This window comes from Planococcus citri, chromosome 3 (genome assembly GCF_950023065.1).
Source record: "Planococcus citri chromosome 3, ihPlaCitr1.1, whole genome shotgun sequence".
NCBI lineage: Eukaryota > Metazoa > Arthropoda > Insecta > Hemiptera > Pseudococcidae > Planococcus > Planococcus citri.
The window spans coordinates 7,791,401-7,810,034 of record NC_088679.1 but is presented as its reverse complement, the minus strand read 5'-3'; the positions used below and the strand labels follow the sequence as shown (position 1 = coordinate 7,810,034).

Genomic DNA, 18,634 nt, shown 5'->3' with positions numbered 1-18,634 from the left:
ATAGCAAAAAAAAATTAAAATTCGCTCATTTTTTGAATTTTTTCAAATTTATTTTTTTTGTGATGAGCTTATTTCATCGAGTGCTGAAGAATTTTTGCTAAAATTATCAAATTTTTGCTTTAAAATTTTTTTTTCTTCAAAATTAAGCTTGGCTTAGACGCGTTTGCCAGAAATTGTCAAAGTATCTCTTTTTGCCAATAATTCTCACAAAGTTCTTCTTTTTGCTAAAATTGTCAAAATCCTCATTTTTGCCGGAAAATGTGAAAAAATCCTCGCTTTCTGACAAAATTTCTAAAAATAGTCGTTTTCTCAGAAAATTTTGAATTTTTACTTTAAAAAAAAGAATTGTCTAAATCATGATCAGCATTAGTTGTTATCTTGATAAATAACCACTCAAGAATGTAGTGAAAACAGTTAGAAATTAAAAAAAGTTCACGCATCATTGAAAAAATAATAAGGTTACCTTATCAGCAGTTTTTTTAATTTCACATACCTATTTTAATTTTGGTTTGATTCGCCTTTTCTCCATCCTTGGGCGCCTATAATTTTCTCAATAAGTACTTACACCTTGAGGAAGATGGAGAGGTATAGCACCCCTCTTTTTTATTTCAAAACTTATCGCATTGAAAATTTGTAATTTTATTTGCCAATTTGCACAAAAATATTATCAAGTGTGCCTACCATAATATTATACAAAAACAACGAAAGAAGAAAAAAATTCTTATAGTAGATTTAAAAAGTCGATAGGTACCTACTAAAAAAGAATCCATTTACTGGAATTCGGGCTCGGTAAACATGCCATCAAACAACACAGTGCTAAGATAGCGTTCGCCCGAAGATGGTAAAATCACCACAATCGTCTTATCAGCGAACTCTTTCTCTTGTTGAAGTTTCAAAGCAGCAGCCACAGCGGCTCCGGAGGAAAACCCAGCCAGAATACCCTCTTCCAGCATAAGTCGACGAGCTGTTTCGATGGCCTCATCATCGGTGATTTTTTCAACCCGCCCGACCAATGATAAATCCAGATTATCGGGAATTATTCCAGCACCAATTCCGATGATTTTATGTGTCCCAGGTCGGAGTTCTTCTCCAGCCAGTGTTTGAGAAATGACCGGAGACTCGGACGGTTCGACCGCAACGCAAAGTATATTGTTATTCTTGCTTTTTAGATAACGACTGGCACCGGTAAAAGTTCCACCTGTTCCTACGCCGGCGATAAACACATCTATGGCTCCGTTTGTATCTTGCCAAATTTCAGGTCCGGTTGTTTTCTCGTGAATGGCTGGATTGGCCGGGTTGCTGAACTGCTGCAGTAACACGTACCGTTCAGGATCACTAGAGGCGATTTCTTCAGCTTTGTCGAAAGCGCCTTGTATTCCGGCCGATCCTTCGGTTAGGACTAGATTGGCTCCTAGGGCCTTGAATAATTTTCGTCTTTCTACGTTCATGCAGTCTGGCATAACTAATGTTGCTTTGTAGCCACGTGATGCTGCGACAAAAGCTAGAGCGATGCCGGTATTGCCGCTGGTTGGTTCGACTAGCTCTTTTCCTGGTTTTAGAACGCCACGTTTTTCAGCATCCCAAATCATGCTAGCGCCGATGCGACATTTTACACTGAAGCTGGGGTTACGTGATTCCAATTTTGCGAGAATGCGACCGTTTCCGATACGATTTAGACGAACTAGAGGTGTGTTACCGATGGTTAGTGAATTGTCTTCGTAAATTTTACTCATGGTTGGTTGAGTTGTGATTCACCTGTTGAAAAATTGAAAAAATATGAGTATAAAGATGTTCGATGGTGAGATTTAAATGATCTTAGAGTTCGAGAATTGATTCTTTGCTCCACTGCAGGTCTCGAAGAATCGAAGTCGATTCAAAGTTGATCTTATTCGTGAGAAAATAATTATTTATGTTTATTTTCTTCGTGTGAATTGAAGTTGCAATCGAAACACGAATTTAATTAATTTCTGAATAACAAAATTACAAAGATCTTGAAAAAAAAAATGAAAATGAAAATATGGAAATAACTGGGCAGGTATTTTATTCGGTAAATAATATTGTATTATTTTTGAAGGATCGACATTATCTTCATTTTCGGTTCTTTTTTTTCATTTTACGACGTTTTTTCAAGAGTAGCTTCATGATTTTCTCATCTTAAGTTTTTATTTTTTTTCCTTTCGGGAAACAGATAGGCAAATTATTGAACACACGTGATTGCACAAGCAGACGAAAGCCTAATGCTATTAATCATCGTAAGTATTTTATTCCATTTTTAATCTGATTTAGGTGGGTAGTTTAAATTTGACTTTTTAAATTCTTAAAATTAAAAAAAAAATCACCAAAAATCCAGCAATGGACTTACTGGTTAGAAGGGCTCTTAGATAATATGCTTTTTTCATCGATAGTTTGATTTCATTCAAATCAGAAAGTAGGTAGTGTTAGTGCCACAGTGTTCGAAAAGTTCTCTTATAAGATGCATATTGCATGTACGTACTACGCGACGTAGGTATTTGAGTTAGGTACTCACTTGTTATCCTCGAAAGTTGACTTCTGCAAGAACGAATATTCTGATCGACAGGTCTAGGACCTCGACACGAAACGAAATAATAAATAGAATAAATTCTCGAACTACTATCGACGAATAAAAACCAGCAAATACGTTACAACGCTCGAGTGTAAGAGTATTTATACACCATTATTGATCGTAAGATCGATGACATAAAGTTTAAAATTACTCACACATAAGTAGGTATTCTTGAATTCTTGAAATAAAATAATCTTACCATAAATACATTTGTGAAAAGATAAGATTAGACAGGTTTTTGATAAAAAAAATTTAATTCGTTTCATAACTTAATTTGTTCTTAATCGCGTAGACAATAGTTTTTTTCGTCCGTTGATTACTAATGATGCAACTTTGTGTAATTATTGAACCAAACTATAGGTAGTGCTTTTGACATTATCATTTTGAGCTTATAGGTAGCAATTTTTGGATTTAAATTTCCTCATAAGTACTTACCTACTTACATACTTACAACGAAGAATAGACAGTTGAAGTTCGACCCTTGATGAGATCAAACATTCACTTTAACGTGTTTACTTGTCAGAGTTTTTATCTTTTGGTATTTGGTATCTTCTCTTTCGCTCATCAACTTCTTGTATCGTATCGTTTGAATAAAATCGATGAAAATTCCATCGAGTATAGGCTGTGCTGTAGTTCAGTAAACATCTTCGATGTTTTCAGCAGTTTTTGATCGTGATCCTTTCTCATTCTCAGTACTCTACTCTTTAAGATAGAAAGTTCAAACGTTTTCTGGGTAATTTAAAAACACAATCTTTACATTTTTGGTAAGAGGCTTTAGCTTCAGCATGCAACCAAAAGTTAGCCAGCAGGTTAAAACTTTCATCGACCATTCTTAGCTTGAAATATCGATTCAACTCAGGAAGTCAGGATACCTAGTATTCAGAACTTGGATCTCGAGTTCTTGTTTTCATTGGACTACCCAATATCCATCCTTCCAATTCATCCAAGCAATTATCTAATTGAGTAGTTGCCATTCCACACTGATTTTCTAGTCCTCCTATCCTACGAATGATGCCCTAGACATGCTATAGAAAGAAAATAAATGAAAAACAAAAGTTCAAAACCGAACAAAAAGGGTTTGAAATCGCAAAACAAGGAAGGAAAAGAAATCATAATCATCGTTAATATCAAATATACAAAATATATTCTGATTTCTGATCTGAAAATGAAAATAAAATATAAATCTAAATTAATTTATTTTAGAAAAAAAAGTAAAAAAAAATTATTCAATTGCTAAATCAGTGTTGCCTTCATTAAAGCAGAAAAATTCGTACTAATAAATTTTAAATTTCTCTTATTCTCTGTTATCAATCATATGTTATCAAACTTTCAAAAACGCGCAAAAACGTAAACAAATCATAATAACGCAGAGCTTTAAATTTTTAATTGAAAATTGAAATTTAATACTAATAAATATTTCTTCAACGATTCATTATGTTATTGCGAATTTAAATTCAATGGAAAATGGAACCCAAAGTGAAATCCGAACCCAATGATACTAAAAACTTTCCTAAGCAAACCGGCGTTGTGAAAACTGAACCTAAACCTAAAGCTCCAGCTCCTAAACCTTGCACTAACCGCGCCAAATCTGTAGTAAATCGTAAGCGTAAGTATAAGTTTTCAATTAACTCTCTCATATTTACAAAATTCATCATTTATTCGATGGAACCGGTGAATAATCTTTCTAAATTATCGAACCATTTCATTATTACAGCTCCGAACCGGATGCCAAACAACAGAAATTCTTATCCACCTTATGTCCCTGATATATATGGATGTGGACCGTACGGACCGTCTCGTTATAATAGTGAGTACTGTATTCAAATATTTCTTCGAATTCTACTGCTCATTTGTACGTGTTTTCCTGTACGTATAATTATCTGCACTATGCTGTCAAGAATTCACGTTTATTCGATGTTATAGATTATGCGAATGCTCCTTACCGGGAAGACCGCTGGTCTAGAAATAATTCTTACGGCTGGTATGGAAATGACGGTTACGGAGGAGGTAACTGGAATAGAAATGATTCTTACGCAGGAGGAAACTGTTACGGAAATGATAATTATGGAGGAGGAAACGGGTACGGATATGATAACTATGCAGGAGGAAACGGGTACGGATATGATAATTATTCAGGAGGAAACTGGTACGGAGATGGTAACTATGCAGGAGGAAACGGGTACGGATATGATAACTATGCAGGAGGAAACGGGTACGGATATGATAACTATGCAGGAGGAAACTGCTACGGAGATAATACTTACGCAGGAGGCAACTGTCTCAGTAAAACCCAATTGAAGAAAAAACAAAAACGTGAATTAGCTGAATTAAATTCATGTGAGTGCTGATTAATCCCTAATACCGTCTCGGATTCTGTTATTTATTCATCTTTCGTGGACGAGTATTTTGTACGTTGCTCCTATGAATATTCGTGTTATTTAATCTTATGTGACAGCCTCATCTGCCAAGAAAGTTAAAAAACCCCAAAAACCTAAGAAAGATAAAACACCCGAAAAGACGAGTCCGCCTGCTAAGAAAGGTAAAAAATCCAAACACAAACACGAAAAAAAATCCAGAAAGAAGAATCCGCCTGCCAAAACAGTTGAAACACCCCCGAATCAGAAACAAGATCAAGATCAAGAACTTAGCTCCGATTCTTCTTATAGTGATGGTGAGTACTGCTCTGCATTTATCTAATGTGTGATGATATTTCGAAATCTGTCGTTTATTTATTTTTTGTCGAACATTTTTTGGTACCTTGCTGCTGTGAATTGATATTTAATACCATTCAATATGATATTGCAGATGAAGATTTGATAAGCAGTGGAACACACAAGTGCAGCGCTATTTCGATATTCAGTAAGTGCTACTTGAAAACCTGTTACAATCCTGAACCTCTAAATAACTATTCGTTCGTATATTAACAGATAAGCTGAGTTATTACGATGCCATAAAAACTTTTGAAGTACCCAAAAAAGACTCTGAACAGTCCTATATAAAGTCAGAACTTGAAGAAGTGAAAATGTCACCGTACGAGGTTCAAATGAATAATATCTATAATGACAAGATCTTCGAACTTATGGCGCGTAATGATTTATTAAAATCGTCTCTGTCACCGAATACTCAGCGATCAGATTCATCGATCGTAGAAAACCCTTGCGCTGTAAAGGGTTATATATGGGTAAGCTTCTGATTGGCAATTAAAAATGTTCTGTCATCGAACGAAAATTAATAATATGTTTGTTGTGTCAGGAAAAGGACGTGGATATTCCAGCCATTCGTATTGTAGACGACAGAATTAGAGAAACAACCGCATCTTATCTGAGTAATCCGAATGTTTGTAAGCGTGTGTTGATCAGATTGATCGCCGATCTGAACGACGCAGTCAAATTTGAAGGATTTACAAATCAATGGAATTGGTATGGTTCCTACTTGAGCGGTTCAGCTTGCAGGGATAGCACAATAAATCTTTATTATGGTAAATTATTCATCTACACAGATCAACCAGATCATAAATAATTTCAAATGCGATGGTTGAATTAATACGAAAAGTCGTAATCGTCTTGTTATCTTCGTTTCAGAACTTGTGCCGGAAAGTACTGATGTTGGTACCATTGAGTGTGGAACAGTATTCAAAAAACTTTGTCAGGATTCTTTGAAAAAATGTGAAGCATTTTCCGATTTAGAATCCAACGAACGTAGACCATTTCCTTGGATAAGAGCGTACCATCCAAAAGTCGGCAGAAAGATAAACATAACTTTCTCGAATGATTCGCATTCGGGCGAATTGAAAGTCCAAAATTCATACTTGATGAAACTGTATTTTAACATGAACCCGAATCTGAAGGACTTGACTATATTCCTGAAAATCATAATGCAAAAATACGATATACATGGAAACCGCGGTCTTGGTAGGATGAATACGTTCACGTTGTTCTGGCTCGTTGCGTTTTTCATGCAACAGAAAAAGTTATTGCCAGCTGTGATCGAAGTACGAAAGGCAGCCAAAATAATATACCACGTAAACGAATGGGATTGTTCGATGCCTGAAGAATTTTCGTTTCCAACCGAGCCGATTTCATTGTACTCGTTACTGCTGGGATTTTTCGACTTTTATCGTGATTTTGATTTCTCCAAATACCTCGTGTGCCCGTACCTTGGTAGCGCTGTTTTGTTGAGCGACTTCGAACGATTACTGATTCCTAGTAACGAATTTTCTACGTATTTGAGACTGATGCAGAATTCTTGGAAATTGACGTTCCGCAGAAGTGTGATAAATCTGCAAGATCCGTCTGATCTGAGCTTCAACACGGCAGCAGGAATACTGGACGAATGTGCGAATAAATTCAAAGTCGTTTGCCATCGTTTGAGCGATTTGCTACCTCGATCCGTGGAACAGATTGAAAAAATGGATTGTTTCTGTAACCTTTTGCCAAATAAGATGCCGATGGATTTCTGCGATTATTTTCCGCATAATCTCACTCAATACCATACGATCGTTCTGCATACCAATGCCGCGGCCGATTTAGGTTTCGATGACCAACGCCAGAAGAAATTGAACCAAATCTATATACTGGAGGCTGTTCGTAAAATTATGGAGTTTGTGTTTAAGTTGGAAAAAAAGAAGATTGTAATCGCTCAAAACGTTTCTCAAGTTGTGTTCAGCATCAGTAAAGGCAGCACCGTTAAACGAACTTATCCAGTCATTTATTTCGAATATTGTTCGTCGGCGAATACCTGGCAATGTGATTACATGAAAGAGATCATTCCGCGGAATGCGGACGAAAAAAAACCACTTACAGTTAACTTAACTTGTGACGTGTGTTTGGAGACTGGAGTCGTCAAGTTATTCGTTCAAAGTGATGTCGATTTCATTAAGTTTTTACGCTTGTATTTGCGAAAATTAGTGATATATACGTTGTCAGTGATTGTGCCTCCTTAAACATTATTTTAGTCTAGTTGGAGAAATAAGATTGTTTTTTTTTTTTGTTTTAGTTTAAGAATTTTTTTCAAGTGAGATACGCACGTACCTACGTTTTTTGTTTGTATTCTTGTGCTGTTTTTTGTTACATTCGTGTTTGTAAACTTTTCATTCGCGAAATAAATGATCTCCGTTTCAGTGAGAATTTTGTAAAGTCGTGTGATTTATTCGAACATTTTAATTTAAAGTGATTTTGTTTGTTCATGGCAGTTCATAATTAAATATATAATACTCGTTCTTACAAAAAGTAGGATTAAGGATATCATATTTACGATGTTTCTCAAAATTCAAAGACCATTTTCCGAAACTTTAACTTATCAATTTGTTGAAGGGTTTGATGTTTGATGAATAAAAAACATGATGATGTCAAAGATCAAAGACCGAATATCTTCTGTAAGAGAAAATGAAAAAACTCGGAAAAAAGTCTCAGAAATTGACCCTAAAATTTATTCAAAAATCAAACAGGGAAAAGAAAAAGAAAAGCCAAAAGGTCCCTCCTACACACCCCCTCACACATCAAACAGTGTTGCCTTTTCAAACCACGATTTATAGTTTTTTGAAATTAGAATACTTGGTCAAACTGCGTATCCACGCAAACACACCAGAGTCAGTTTTGTCAGAGTCCAGGTGGGTGGAGTGCACTGAATGAATAATTCGAATTCGAGTTCTGTTCGACTTTGCTTGTTTAAACTTTAAAACGCTTTTGTAATTTGTTTAATTGTGTTTATTAATTGTTTATTCTTTTCCAAGTAGCTAAACAATTTTTCCAGCGTTAACGTTGCACAGCCCTGCTCTTTGCTGAGATTTGAAATTGTCAGTCATGCTGCTCTCAGTGCTCTCTGGTCCTGTCGTCCTGTCATCAACATTACTAAAAAGTCTCGGTTTTTCATACCTATAAACTAGTAAAATATTGTGGCTTATTTGCAAAAGATTTCAAAAAAATCTCAATTTTTAGTCCTAAAATTACTCAAAAGTATCAATTTTGCCAATAATTGCCAAAAAGCCTCGTTTTATTGACAGATATTGCATAAAAGTGTACTTAGGTAGGTACCTAATTTGTTTTGCCAATAAAATAACTCTCAAGAAACTGGCAGTCTCACTTTTCGCCAAAAATTGTTAAAAAATCTAGTTTTTCCAAAAAATAAAATAATAAATATCGCTTTTTTGGAAAAATGTCTGGGACTCTGGGGATGTTGTTTTTTTGGCAGAAAATTCCAAAAAGCCTTGCTTTTTTCAAAAAAATTGTCCAGATTTCTCGTTTATTTTTTGGGCAAAATTGCAAAAAAGACATTTTTTTTTCAATAATTGTCAATTTGTCATGAGGTCCTGCTTCTCACAAAACTTCAGAAAAAATCTTGCTTTTGGTCAACAATTGACTTGACTTTTCTTTTCTAGCAAATTTGCTGAATAATTTCACTTTCACCTTTTTTCCATTTTCAAAAAGTTTCCTTGTTTTGAAAAAAATTGCCCAAAAGTTGAACTTTTTTGCCGGAAATTGCTAAAAAAAAAAACTTTCATTTTGCTAAAATTAGGTATTGAAGTCTTGTTTCTTGTTAACAATTTTCGCAATTTCAAAATGACAAAAATTTACTTTTTAACAAAATAAAAATTCTCAAGAATTTTCGTCTTTTCAAAAATAATAAAAATCTTTACTGTTTAGCAAAATGGCTACCTATTTTTTTTCTTGGAAAATATTCCAAAAAGACTCGGATTTTTCCAAAAATTGTCAAACGTTTTGCTTTTTTTGGGGGGGAGGGGGGGGGGGTTTGCAAGGCTTTGCAAAAAATAGTCGAACTATGAACTATCATTTTTAGGTACCGAATTACCTGACAAAACAAAAGGTCCTAATTTTTTCTAAAATTGTCTTAGTATTTCAAGTATTTACAAAAATTCTCACATTTTTAAGCAATTGCTTCGTTTTTTCATCAAAAAAAAAGTTGCAAAATTAGACATAATTTTTTTTTATAATTTTTCTCTACATTAAAATGTTAAATGTTTTGTTTTTTGTATTTTGTCACTTTTTTGTTTCATATTTGTTCATTAGTTAAAATTTAAAAGTGCCAATTACTTTGAATTTTTGAATTTTCTCATTGTGATTACTGATTAGACTAAAGTGATTTCTTTCATTGTTTTTGATTTTGTTTTGATACTAATTACTAATAAAATAATATTAATAAGAATTTCGTCATTTCGATGAAAAAATTTGGTTTAAAACACTGCACTCCATCCACCTGCGAGATGATAAAACAGACTTTGGTGTAGCGAACACGCAGACGCAGACGAGCAGGATTGGTAAAAAATTATTATCAATTTTATGATTGTTGTTTTCAAGATTAACTTCAATTTATTGAATTATTTGAACGTATCTAATTAGATTACTGTCTAATAATCTTTGATGTGTGAATGAATTTGTTCACGAATAATATAAAAATGTTTTCCAAATCCAAATCTTATTCATCCCACCCAGAGCTTAGCATTTATGCTTTTCCATTACCCGGTAAGTACAATATCAAAACTGCAAGTTGATAACTATAAAATAAGCGAATTTTTACAAAACTTTTTGCATTATATCATCTTGACTTTTTATAGAAGCGGACGTGCCTAGAAAAGGCCCGAATGCTCGTAAACGAAAAGGAGAACCACTTGGAGTTCCTTCTCCCATTGACTGTGAGTTCAAGACGATTAGTTTATACTGCCTTTGGAGTGTACTGCATCCACGTCCACGAGTATTTCTCTTTAATTACTACATTTCACGACTTATTTCAGATCCAAACATTCATGAACCAAAAAAATTACGCGAGGTAGAATTCCCAGACCGTAAGTACTTGTAAATTATTCGCCTTATGTTAATCGAATATCTGTGTTTTTCTAATTACTGTTGGTTTTCGTAAAATAGATTTCTGTCCGTTTCTTCCTCAACATCAACCACAAATACATTTAGGTCAGCGTGAAAAACACAAGAGATATCAGAAACGAAAACAATTGGTGAAAAACCTGAGAATTACGTCGTCAGAACCACTACTCAACAAGATCATCGAATCTTCGAAATCGAATCAAATTTTCAAAACGTCTATTCCAAACGATGCTACTATCGGAAAAAAACCAAATCCAAAAGCGATCGATCTCTCGCATCTTATTAAGAATAGTCCATTGGTAATTCGTTGATTGATTTTAAAATCAGGTAAAGGCATCTCGAAACAAACGAAATTGATGTATTTTTGTTCTACAGGCACATCTCGTTGATAACCCATTCGTTACTAAAATGGATAACGAGATCAAGAAAGTTGTCGATTCTGCCAGTGTTCCCGAGTTCACGTTCAAACCTATCTTGAGTAAAATAATCGATGATTTAAACGAATGTGTCAAAGTCGAAGGATGTACAAATAAATGGAATTGCTTTGGCTCGTTTTTATACGGATTAGTTTGGGGTGGTAGCGATATTGACATTTATTACGGTGAGTTTTTTTATCGTTATAGTTAGCCGGGGAAAAAGTATACTATTTAAAATTAACTTACGCCATATGTTCATTTCAGAATGTGTAAGTGACGGTTCCGCTGTCGTACCTACTGGTCTACCCACCAAAATGAGAAAATGGCTGGGTAAAAGTAAAAAATTCTATAAAGTACTTTACGTCAAGAGCGCCCGAGTTCCTATTCTCAAAGCAGTCCATTTCGAAACGAAGAAAGAACTCGATATTTCGTTTTCGAACGCACTAGGAGTTCGAAATTCTCTGCTGACCAAGTTTTATCTGAGCTTGAATCCAAATTTGAAATACTTGATTTTATATTTGAAACACGTACTCAGAAAATTCAGCCTCCATGGAACGGCTAAAATAACCACTCACATATTGATTTGGCTCGTTTGCTTTTTCATGCAGCAGAAGAACTTACTTCCTGCGGTAAAGGATGTACGAAAATCAGCCGAAATCAAGACCGAAGTACAAGGATGGGATTGTTCCGTACCTGATGTTTACTCGTTCAAGGTTGAGCCAGTTTCGTTGTATTCTCTGGTGCTGGAATTCTTCGCTTTTTACAAAGATTTCGATTTCTTGAACTACGTCATTAGTCCATTCCTCGGCTACGCTGTTCTGCTGAGTGATTTCGAACGTGGACAAGTTGCTACCGACGAGTTGGCCGTTTATTACAATCGAGTACAGAATAACGATCAACGCTCGTTTTCCAGATGGATTATGAATATACAAGATCCTACAGATTTGAGCTTCAATATTACCAAACAGGTGATCATATGGAATGTGAATAGGTTCAAAATCTTGTGTCATTCGTTCAGCCTTGCACTACCGAATGATGTCTTCGAACTTGGTAAAATCGAAAGTTTGAATGGAATTTTTCCTAATCGTAAGATAGATTTCGATCAGTACAAGTCGCACAATTTGACTCAGTATGCTACGTTCATAGTACAGAGCAAGAGCCTGGAAACCATTTTCGATAAATTTAATCACGACTATATGTTAGAGACAATACGTAAAGTAATGGAATTGGTTTTCGGATTCGACAAGAAGAGCGTAGTAGTTGCTGAGAACGTCACTCAGAATTATGTTCAGGATGGAAAAGGTACTAAACTCGCATCTTCGAATCTTTATTTGGAATATTGTTCGTCGGAGAGTACGTGGAACAATGAATATATTAAAGAACTCGTTCCCAGAAGTGAAAATGAGAAAGAGCAGTTTAGAGTTTATCTCACGTGCGAAGTCTGTGTAGAAAAGAAGTTGATTCGCGTGTTTGTTCAAGGAGAAGGTAATTTCGTTGAATTTATGCGTGCACAAGGATCCAAACTGTTTGCATTTGGGTTAACTGAAGTTGTACCTGCTTAAATTGTATTGTTTAATTTTTTTTAACGGAATAAATAATGGTTTTTTAACGTCTTGAAGAAGTTTATTTTACTTATAGGTAATTTAAGATTTTGTAGAAAATTAGAAATATCCATTAAAGTTTGTGTTTTTTACTGTATTAGTCGTTGTTCTTTATTTTCTGCATTTTGAACGTAAACAAAAAATTAAAAATGTTTCTATTCTACAATATTATTTGATTAACAGAAGATGGATAAGTTGTCTATCTTGAAAAATGAAGGGACAAGTGCCTTTTTTAAAAGAAAAAAAATTTTCATCACGACACTATGAAATTTCAGGTGCTGGAATACATTTTATGATTTGTATTGAATAATTTCTTAAAATCAAACTCGTGACAAAATACGAAAAAAATCCAAATTTTACCAATGATGATTTTCTACGAATTTCTGCTGGTTGAATTACGTGATCGACAAGGATTATTTGAAGGATTACGGAATTGGAATTTCGTCACACTCCCACCTCTGACGTCATTCTTTTTTTTACCATTTTGCCTTTTCCTTTGTTTGTCTTTCCTCTTTGTTGTCATCGTTTACTGATTACATAAGTGATTGAAACAAAACAACATTTTTAGCGTGTGGCTTGATTGAGCAATTAATAATTTTATTCATTATATTGGTTCAACGTTTGCAAAAGTTAACCTCATAAAGTGAGACAATGGCGAGGAAGAGGCCAGATTACATTTCACCATCAGGTTTGTACAAATACTTTCCTCAGGCGATCGCGTCTTTTGACGATTGAAATTTACATTGCGTTATTTTTGTTTTAAAAGGACGATTTATTCGTAGTTTGTATCGTAAGTACAAACGAAGGAAACAATACCACTTCATTATTGATGACCTACCAACGTTGCTTGATTCTCCCCTTGTGAGGAATGTATCAAAAGTAGAACCAAACAATGTTCAAAATGTCGATTATTTCTCAGACAAATGTGATTTAGTAAGTTCAATATTATACGAATACGAACTCGTAATTGATTTCGATTTCAATTCATAATAATGTCTTTTTTTTGTAGCAAGATCCTGACTGTATCACACATATCAATACTGTGAAAGATGGGATGAAAGAGGTTGTTGATTCTACCGCCATACCTCCTGGAAAAGCTAGTGCCATGGCTGAAGATATTATGGATTGTTTAAAGGACGTGTTCAAATCCTGCGGTTATCAAGCTTACTTGTATGTTTACGGTTCTTATTACACTGGACTGTGTACTGAAGATAGCGACGTGGATATAAGTTTTGGTTGGTGTTTGAAGCCATGTTAATATCTCTTAATGATTCGTCATTTTTCCGACGATTACCTCATCGTTACCGTATTGCTTATGTTTTAGAATTTCTTGGACATGATTCCGGAACAACCCCGAAAGATATTCCGAGAAGTATTGAGAAAATCCTGAGATCGTTGACGTATTTTTCGAAAGTGAAATTAATCTCGAATGCGAGAGTTCCGTTTATCAGATTCATCTACAAACGTTACCGAAAAGAATGCAGTATTACGTTCGAAAATCGAATGGCTCTTCAGAATTCGAAACTGATTAAGCTTTATTTAACACTGAATCCGAATTTGAAAACGTTGACGTTGTATCTGAAACATTTACTCAATAAATACGATATGCGAGGTATCGGCCGAATCACCACTCATATTTTGTTCTGGCTGATTGTTTTTTTCATGCAGCGAAAAGGGTTGCTACCTCCGGCGGTATACGTTCGTCTAGCTTGCTCTTCGAAAAACGTCATCTCAGGCACGAATTGCGCTGTTCCCGATTATTATTTGTATTTATCTTCGAAGTCGAGTTCGTCGTCCGATTTGTATTCTCTTTTACTGGACTTTGCTGCGTTTTACCGAGATTTCAAGTTTTTGAAATACGTGATGAGCCCACATATTGGCGAAGCTTACCCAATCGATCAAGTTGAAAATTTGAAAGGAAGTGGTAGCTCGAGAATTTTCGGAATCAGTTTTATTAATCTTCAACATCCGTCGGACTTAAATATGAATTTGGCTGAGCAAACCCGAATAACGACGGTGAACAAATTCAGAGTATTGTGCTGTCATCTTTCCAGAATGTTGCCGTATTATATGAACTACTCCGAAGAGTATGATCGTCCGCTTGACGACATCTTGATGGACGAGTTGCCTTATTTCTTGAATCAACCTAAAGAACTGATACAAAGTACTTCGTTTCAGCTCGAGTTGAATATTCCTAATCGTTTAACTGGATATTCAATTAGGAGTGTTCGTCATTTGATGGAGAATGTATTGGATTTTCGACCTTCGAAAATTGTCAAGGAAGAGGTCTCCAAGACTGTCGGCGATTCTGATGATACGACCGTTCCTCTGGTTTATTTTTCATATTCCTCGACTGCCGCAACGTGGGATAACGAGTACATTTCTCGTATTATTCCACGTCCCAGATTCGACGAAGACGGTGAACCAGATCGACAAATCAATGTCTCCTTCATAAGCGAAATTATTCGTGAAGAAAATATCGCTAAAATTATGATCGAGAGTGAAGCCCATTTTATTACATTCCTGGACGAGCATGGTCGCAGTTTGTTATCGAATATTTTGAAGAATATTTGATTTGATAGTTAGTTGAATGATTCTCAACGATGTATTGATTTTAAATGCTATGGTACAAAGTTTTACTATTATTTTTTGTAGGTATGTACTTATTTTTAAGTTTTGTTCGTATTTTCTTACTTTCCTACTGTTTTTCCAAGTTTTAAGTTTGAATCACGTGTTTCATTTGTTTCTTGAAGTTGAAAAATAAAGACTTTTTTTATATTGCTTGAGAGACATTTTATTTTGTGATTGATAGCTTATATTTTGTATATTAATTCTGAATTGCGAAGGGCAAAAGGCTGATTCATCATAACATATGATTCACCGGCGAGGTACTTGAGAATTGGGAGGGGTGGTACATGAAATGAACGTCACTTCCGGTCACGTTGCTAATGAGGTACGTGTGGATTATCGCATTATTATTTTTCAGTAGACAGTCTAGACACTAGACAGACTAGTATTGGTCTGGAAATTGCTTCTATACGTTGTTCGACTGCTGTGTATCAATTAAAAGTAACAACGTGTACGTATATTTGAGTGCCTGTACAAAAACAAATTGTGAAACCCTGCATGAAGTGAAACTTCAACTTTATAACAATGGAGAAGGATAGAAGTAATTCAACTCAGAAAGGTAAGTCATTTTATGCTAATGAGAGTTCAACCCCTCAGAACAATAACGAGTTATATTGGTAGATCTGGAATTAAGAATAATGTCAAAGACTCAAAGTTGTATTGTATTTTTTGTCCTCAGATCGAAATAAACGAAAAGGATCATTTCCTGTTCGATACAATCCCATTTTGGAGAAATTATTCTTTGAAATAGTGAACAAAATACGTACTGATGCAAATTTACACCTGAAGCTGGAACAACCTCTTCCGGCAGAACCCCATGAAAGCTGGAAAACTGAGAACAACGCTGATGATGATATTGATGAAATTGTTTCTAATTTTTGCGGACTTAATTTGGTAAGATTTGTTTTTGAAAAATCTCTCTTGTGTGTATACTTAATTATTTATTGCATAATAAATTCATCTCTGTAATAAAATGTTACTCTTCCAGAAAAACACTCCCAATAAACAAGACGAAAGTATCGTAAAGTCTGTCGAATTGATCAGCGTTTCTACAAAAAAAGCCAAGGATATTACTGCAAGAGTGATCAACGATTTGAAAACAGCTCTGAAGGAGTACAAATTTGCTGGCCTCAAATGGACGATTTATGGATCCTATAATAATGGACTTTGCACTGTCCACAGTGACACCATCGATCTATCTTGTGGTAAACTATCAACCTTTACACTCATCAGAAAATGGAATCCAAAATTTGAAATACGTTCGTTTCATTAATTTCGATTATTTCAGAATATGGCGAAAATACACCTTCAGCAGCGAAGAGCCTCGTTTTAAAATTCAGCGAAATTTTTCAAACCCATTCTTTATTCCGGCGAGAAGAATTTTACGAAGATGCCCGCGTCCCTATCATCAAATTATATCACGTATCTACCGACAAAAAAGTCAATATAACGTTTTTCAATGACTTGGCAGTTCGAAACGTATTGCTAACGAAGCTATACTTGAGTTTGAATCAGGATTTGAAAACATTAATCTTGTACTTGAAAGATTTGCTGATGAAGTACGAATTGCACGGTAAGAATAGAATCACTACTCATGTGTTATTCTGGTTGGTGGTGTACTTTTTACAAGATAAAGGCTTACTGCCTCCTGTGAAGGATATACGAAAAGCTGCCGCTGAAAAATGTTACATTTCTGGTTGGAATTGCTCGATACCCGATGACTTCTCATATCAGGTTAAAAGCCAACCTCCTGTCTCTTCTCTTTTGATGGATTTCTTCGTGTTTTACAAAGATTTCAATTTTTTAAAATACGTGATATCGCCCTATCATGGTTGTTTGTTTCCATTCGAAGAGTTTGATAGAAACATACCTATTCCAAAAGAAGCACGAGACGAGGAAGTCTTACAAAATGAGACTGATGAAAACAAACACGCATTTTTCAGAAGTGGTTTAAATATCCAAGATCCTGTCGTGTTGAATTTCAATTTAACGGCGCCAATTCGTACAGATGTAATTAACTTATTCCAAGTATTTTGCCATCGTTTTGTTAACGATCGTTACCTACCAACGAAATTACCATCGAAGATGAATGGTTACGGAAATATACCACCGATAGATCTCGTACGATATGCCTCGTTCGACGTTTTTCTCCGAGATATACCTACTCCTTGGTGGAAAGAAATTGGCCAATGTGTTCGAATGTGTGTTCGTAGAATGATGGAGACGATTTTTGGTTTCGAACTGAATAACGTCATCGTCGAGCAGAATATTACTCGGATTATTCGCGACAAAGAGACGTATTCTGAGAAGACCAACACTGTACTGTATTTTGACTATTGCTCGACGGAAAACACTTGGAAAAATGATCACGTTTTGGGTATTTTTTTCGGAGGAGTGAAACCTATTGTTAAATCATTATCGTGTAAGCAATTGAGCCAAATTTACTTGATTTGTGAAATCGATCGAGAGAAGAAAATGGTTTACGTGTTTGTTCGTTCTAATGATCGTTTGACCAAGTTTTTGCATGTACATTTCGGTAGGTTAATGTTGTTTATTTTACTCAAATAATTTTATAAGGAAACATGAATAGATTCGTGTTGAAGTTTTTTTTGAAACAAATGGGTACAATCAGTGCCTTGTTAAATTTACAAATATCATAAAATTTAATAATATCATGTTCTCTCTTGATTTCAGTTATTTATATTCATCTAGATACTTTACTACCTAACAAATAAAACTGTAGGTATCTATAGGAACGGAATTACACGGTGGAAAGAAACAATAATGAAATAAATATGTGTATGTGCTGAAGAATGAAGATAGCGATTTTATCTGCGAAAAAATGTCAAATCATCAAAATTTAAATCTACCCATAACTTCAAACCAGCAAAAAGTATTCAGTTGACTGGCATTTTTGCGGCCTGAAAACTTCCGGTATTGGTTTTTATTGCATAATAGAAAGGTAACGTCTATAAAAACTTCAATTTTTTGAGCTTTTTTTGTCGAATTTTGAAAACAAAGGTCGTCAGAAACACAAAAATTTCCATCAAAATTTTTCTTGGGCCGTTGCGAAGAATTTAGAGCCTAAAATTGGGTCATGAATGATTTTCAAAATTTCTAAAGAAGCCGTTAAGTGACTGTTTAAATTCGGGCGGAAAATCACAATTTTTTAAGCATTCGATGGACATTTTTGAAGAATTTATGATGTCCAAAATTGGATCAAAACTTTTTTTGAACACTTATGAAAATGTTTGACCAAAGTAGATTGAAATTTTTTCGAAAAAATCATAAATTTCCATCAAAACTTTTTTTTAGTACTTTTCCAGAATTTTTGGCCCAAACCTACGTCATTTTGGAGTTTCTGGTTTACTTTTTTGGAGGCGAGATGTCATGCAACATTTTCAAAATACAAAAATTGAAATTTCGCAAGAAAATCAAATATTTTGGCGAGAAATTATGCATTTTTGAAAACATGACTTTCTAGATTTTTGAAAAAGGTGTCATTGTCACGATCAAAATGGGTTATTCTGACAGAAAATCAAAAAACGTTATCAAAACAGCTGTTTTTAG

At 34.8% G+C, this 18,634-nt stretch overlaps 4 protein-coding genes across 4 annotated transcripts; 3 read left to right on the top strand and 1 right to left on the bottom strand.

The window, feature by feature from the left end:
• Positions 1 to 615: 615 nt before the first annotated feature.
• LOC135839243 (cysteine synthase A-like) lies at positions 616 to 2,831 on the bottom strand. Its single transcript, XM_065355176.1, has 2 exons — positions 2,528 to 2,831; positions 616 to 1,755 (listed from the first exon to the last, which is right to left on the bottom strand). Exon 2 carries the CDS (start codon positions 1,731 to 1,733, stop codon positions 771 to 773), a length of 963 nt encoding a protein of 320 aa, XP_065211248.1. The 5' UTR covers positions 1,734 to 1,755; positions 2,528 to 2,831; the 3' UTR covers positions 616 to 770.
• A 1,082-nt stretch (positions 2,832 to 3,913) lies between these two features.
• Positions 3,914 to 7,710, top strand: LOC135839242 (uncharacterized). The gene is made up of 8 exons (XM_065355175.1): positions 3,914 to 4,190; positions 4,299 to 4,391; positions 4,508 to 4,921; positions 5,040 to 5,255; positions 5,390 to 5,443; positions 5,512 to 5,765; positions 5,837 to 6,062; positions 6,166 to 7,710. The coding sequence occupies exons 1-8, from the start codon at positions 4,049 to 4,051 to the stop codon at positions 7,524 to 7,526; spliced, it is 2,760 nt and encodes a 919-aa protein (XP_065211247.1). The 5' UTR covers positions 3,914 to 4,048; the 3' UTR covers positions 7,527 to 7,710.
• A 2,142-nt stretch (positions 7,711 to 9,852) lies between these two features.
• On the top strand, positions 9,853 to 12,533 carry LOC135840028 (uncharacterized). Its single transcript, XM_065356342.1, has 6 exons — positions 9,853 to 10,062; positions 10,155 to 10,232; positions 10,332 to 10,382; positions 10,462 to 10,718; positions 10,795 to 11,020; positions 11,100 to 12,533. The coding sequence occupies exons 1-6, from the start codon at positions 9,969 to 9,971 to the stop codon at positions 12,395 to 12,397; spliced, it is 2,004 nt and encodes a 667-aa protein (XP_065212414.1). The 5' UTR covers positions 9,853 to 9,968; the 3' UTR covers positions 12,398 to 12,533.
• Positions 12,534 to 12,917: 384 nt separating this feature from the next.
• On the top strand, positions 12,918 to 17,752 carry LOC135839062 (uncharacterized). The gene is made up of 7 exons (XM_065354920.1): positions 12,918 to 13,124; positions 13,203 to 13,369; positions 13,446 to 13,671; positions 13,761 to 15,008; positions 15,744 to 15,958; positions 16,053 to 16,269; positions 16,353 to 17,752. The coding sequence occupies exons 1-7, from the start codon at positions 13,088 to 13,090 to the stop codon at positions 17,630 to 17,632; spliced, it is 3,390 nt and encodes a 1,129-aa protein (XP_065210992.1). The 5' UTR covers positions 12,918 to 13,087; the 3' UTR covers positions 17,633 to 17,752.
• The last annotated feature ends 882 nt before the right edge of the window (positions 17,753 to 18,634 follow it).